This window comes from Frankliniella occidentalis, unplaced genomic scaffold (genome assembly GCF_000697945.3).
Source record: "Frankliniella occidentalis isolate FOCC.00 unplaced genomic scaffold, Focc_3.1 Scaffold61, whole genome shotgun sequence".
NCBI classification, from domain to species: Eukaryota; Metazoa; Arthropoda; class Insecta; order Thysanoptera; family Thripidae; genus Frankliniella; species Frankliniella occidentalis.
Genome location: NW_026267191.1, coordinates 1,027,292 through 1,029,754, shown reverse-complemented (window position 1 = coordinate 1,029,754; position 2,463 = coordinate 1,027,292). Strand labels below are relative to the sequence as shown.

General features: G+C 53.9%; 1 protein-coding gene across 1 annotated transcript in view; it reads left to right on the top strand.

The window, feature by feature from the left end:
• Nucleotides 1–741: 741 nt before the first annotated feature.
• The window catches only part of LOC113212645 (uncharacterized), a 10,771-nt gene continuing 9,049 nt past the window's right edge, over nucleotides 742–2,463 (top strand). The window contains exons 1-4 of the mRNA XM_052267907.1: nucleotides 742–907; nucleotides 994–1,144; nucleotides 1,386–1,519; nucleotides 1,678–1,848. Of these exons, the coding sequence (XP_052123867.1) occupies nucleotides 889–907; nucleotides 994–1,144; nucleotides 1,386–1,519; nucleotides 1,678–1,848 (475 nt within the window). The 5' untranslated portion in view covers nucleotides 742–888. The remainder of the gene's footprint in view (nucleotides 908–993; nucleotides 1,145–1,385; nucleotides 1,520–1,677; nucleotides 1,849–2,463) is intronic.

Genomic DNA, 2,463 nt, shown 5'->3' with positions numbered 1-2,463 from the left:
CGTGCAGCTGTTGTTGTTCCGTTCCGATAGCCGGTCGAAGAGCCGCGTCTCCTCGAAAAGGGGGCCGCGAGTCGCAAGCACTTCTGGCGTAATTAGGGGGTTTGGCTGAACATGACGTGACGGAGGGAAAGGTTTGAGGGGAGGGGGGGGGGAGGAACCCCCCTCCTCTCCTACTGGGACACAGAGAATAAGCAATGAGACGCCGTGGTGAGCGTGGGGTGAATCCAGAAACCACATCGAGCAAAGGGGGGAGGAGGGGTTGTGAGTTTGAAGAGGGGAGAAACAGAGACGGAGACAGCAGCGGCCCGGCATGAGACAGAGAGAGAGAGAGTTAGAGAGAGAAAGATGGAGAGGGAGAGAGAGAGGGGGAAGAGAGTGAGAGATAGAGACAGAGATATGGGTTGAGGGGGCGGCACCACGTCAAGGCACGGTATAGGTAACTTGATGGAAAGGGCTGGGCTGTCCGAGTCAGTGACAGGAGAGACATGCACGGTGCAGGCCAGGGGCAGGCGGCGGCGCCCGCCGACCAGCGCGCGCACCACCTCTAGCCTCTAGCCTCTCTAGTGCGTCGAGCTGCACAGGTAGGCACCCCCCCCCCCTTCCCTCCCGGATATGTGGGGAAGGACGATGGATGAGTCCGGAAAATTAAGGTCAAAACTCAGAAAACTACCCTTTAGATTTTCCCCATTTAAAAAATAATCCAAATTCTCAATTTTCCCTCGAGAAAATTTCAATTTTCGCATCTTACCCGCTCTAACCACCTACCCTCGAGAGTACCTGCATTCCCGAACGGGTTGGCATAACTGAAGTGCCGCACTCCATTCTCGACGCTTTACGAATTACAAGTAGGCAGTGCTACAAAGTGGAAAAATACATGTACAAACTCTGATGTGCCTAAAGCAAAAATGTATGTATGTAGTGAATAAAAATAATTTTATTTTTCTGTAAAAAAAAATGTATCCCTATAATACACAAAATTTAAAACATGTTCAGATTCCTTGAATTACAAACAAATTTTGGGTGCTGAACACAGCACTCTGGAGGAGGACGGGGACACTGTCAGACTGCTACGTCCTGGACGTGGAAGTATCGGTGACGGCATGCTCCTAGCCGTCGACGGCATCGCGGAACGCTACGAGTGGAGGTGAGGTGCACCCCTCAAAAATGCTTTTAAAAAAAACACTTATATTTTTGATAAGACCTTTACGTCAGAAGAAAACGCACTATGTTCACTACTGAACGTGTGGCGTAAGTTATGAAACGATACAAACGCAACAACACAGTTTAAAAGACTAAGAGACGATGCATCATTTCTGTATGCCATACTTGGTGCCATAAACGATACCGGGCATGTGGTCGTGTAACGATATCGTTGTGGTGTTCAGGCGACGCCGCCAGTTGCCTCGGATGGGTAAGCGCGGGCTGCGCCAGGCTCTCCGGCGCCTCCGGCACTGCTCCATGTGGCTCGTGCTGCTGCTGGGCTGCGCGCGCGCCGACGACGAGGCCATGCCCAGGCTGAGTGAGTACACGACCTGACAGAGGCAACGGGCAACATCGTTCTTATATCGTTTCAATACTTTTTCGAAGTCGTTTCGACATTTTCGAAACCGTTCCGATATTCTTCGATGTCGTTTCGATATTTTGTGTACACCGTTTTGATATTCTTTGTCCCCGCAGTGGTGGTGGCGGACGTGGGCCAGGAGGCGCAGGCCAACAGCCTGCGGGGCGGGCTGGCGGACGGCTGGGCCGCGCAGGTCGTGTTCGTGGACCGCGAGTCCGACATGGAGGCTGCGCCGGCGAGCAGCCCCGGCTCCACCAGCGGGACCACGCCGACCACCATCCAGGGAGGTGAGCAGGAAGGATACACTTCACAGTCCCGAGCACCTCAGTGCCGAACCAAGACCAAGAATTCTAAAGTCGGAAAACATTCCCCAGAAAAAATGGAAAAATCAGAAATATGTCCGCACTGTAAGCTTTTCACAGTGCGGATTGATTTAAAAGAATTGAAACTTTTCGGGTAATATAGGACATCTTGAAGAATAATTGTTTGAGAGTACTTTTCCGGAGAATTAAAGTCTCTAAAGCGGGCAGCCCCTTTGTTTCTCCAGCTCCGTTGCCTCATTTGCCGGGCTCCTGGCCGGGCCGCAGTTCAGGCTCAGGTGCGCGCGCCCAAGAGCAAAGAGTGCTCCGATTGGTTCTGGTGGTGCGGGTCGGAGGCCGGTTAAAGGCGCAGAGTGTCGCGGTGGATCGGACTCGGCTCTGCCAGGCTCTGCCGACTGCGACAGTCCGAGGGGGCGACTCTGCTGGCTGACTACCACGCGGATTGGGCCCAAATGTCTTAAGTCGTGGCCACATGCTGGTCGCGAGGAGGTCGGCGCGGACCATGCGGGGCTCCCACTATGTCGTCGTCTCGAGCACAGTCGACTCCTCGACAGAGCGAGGTGCTCTCGGGCGGGGCGGGGC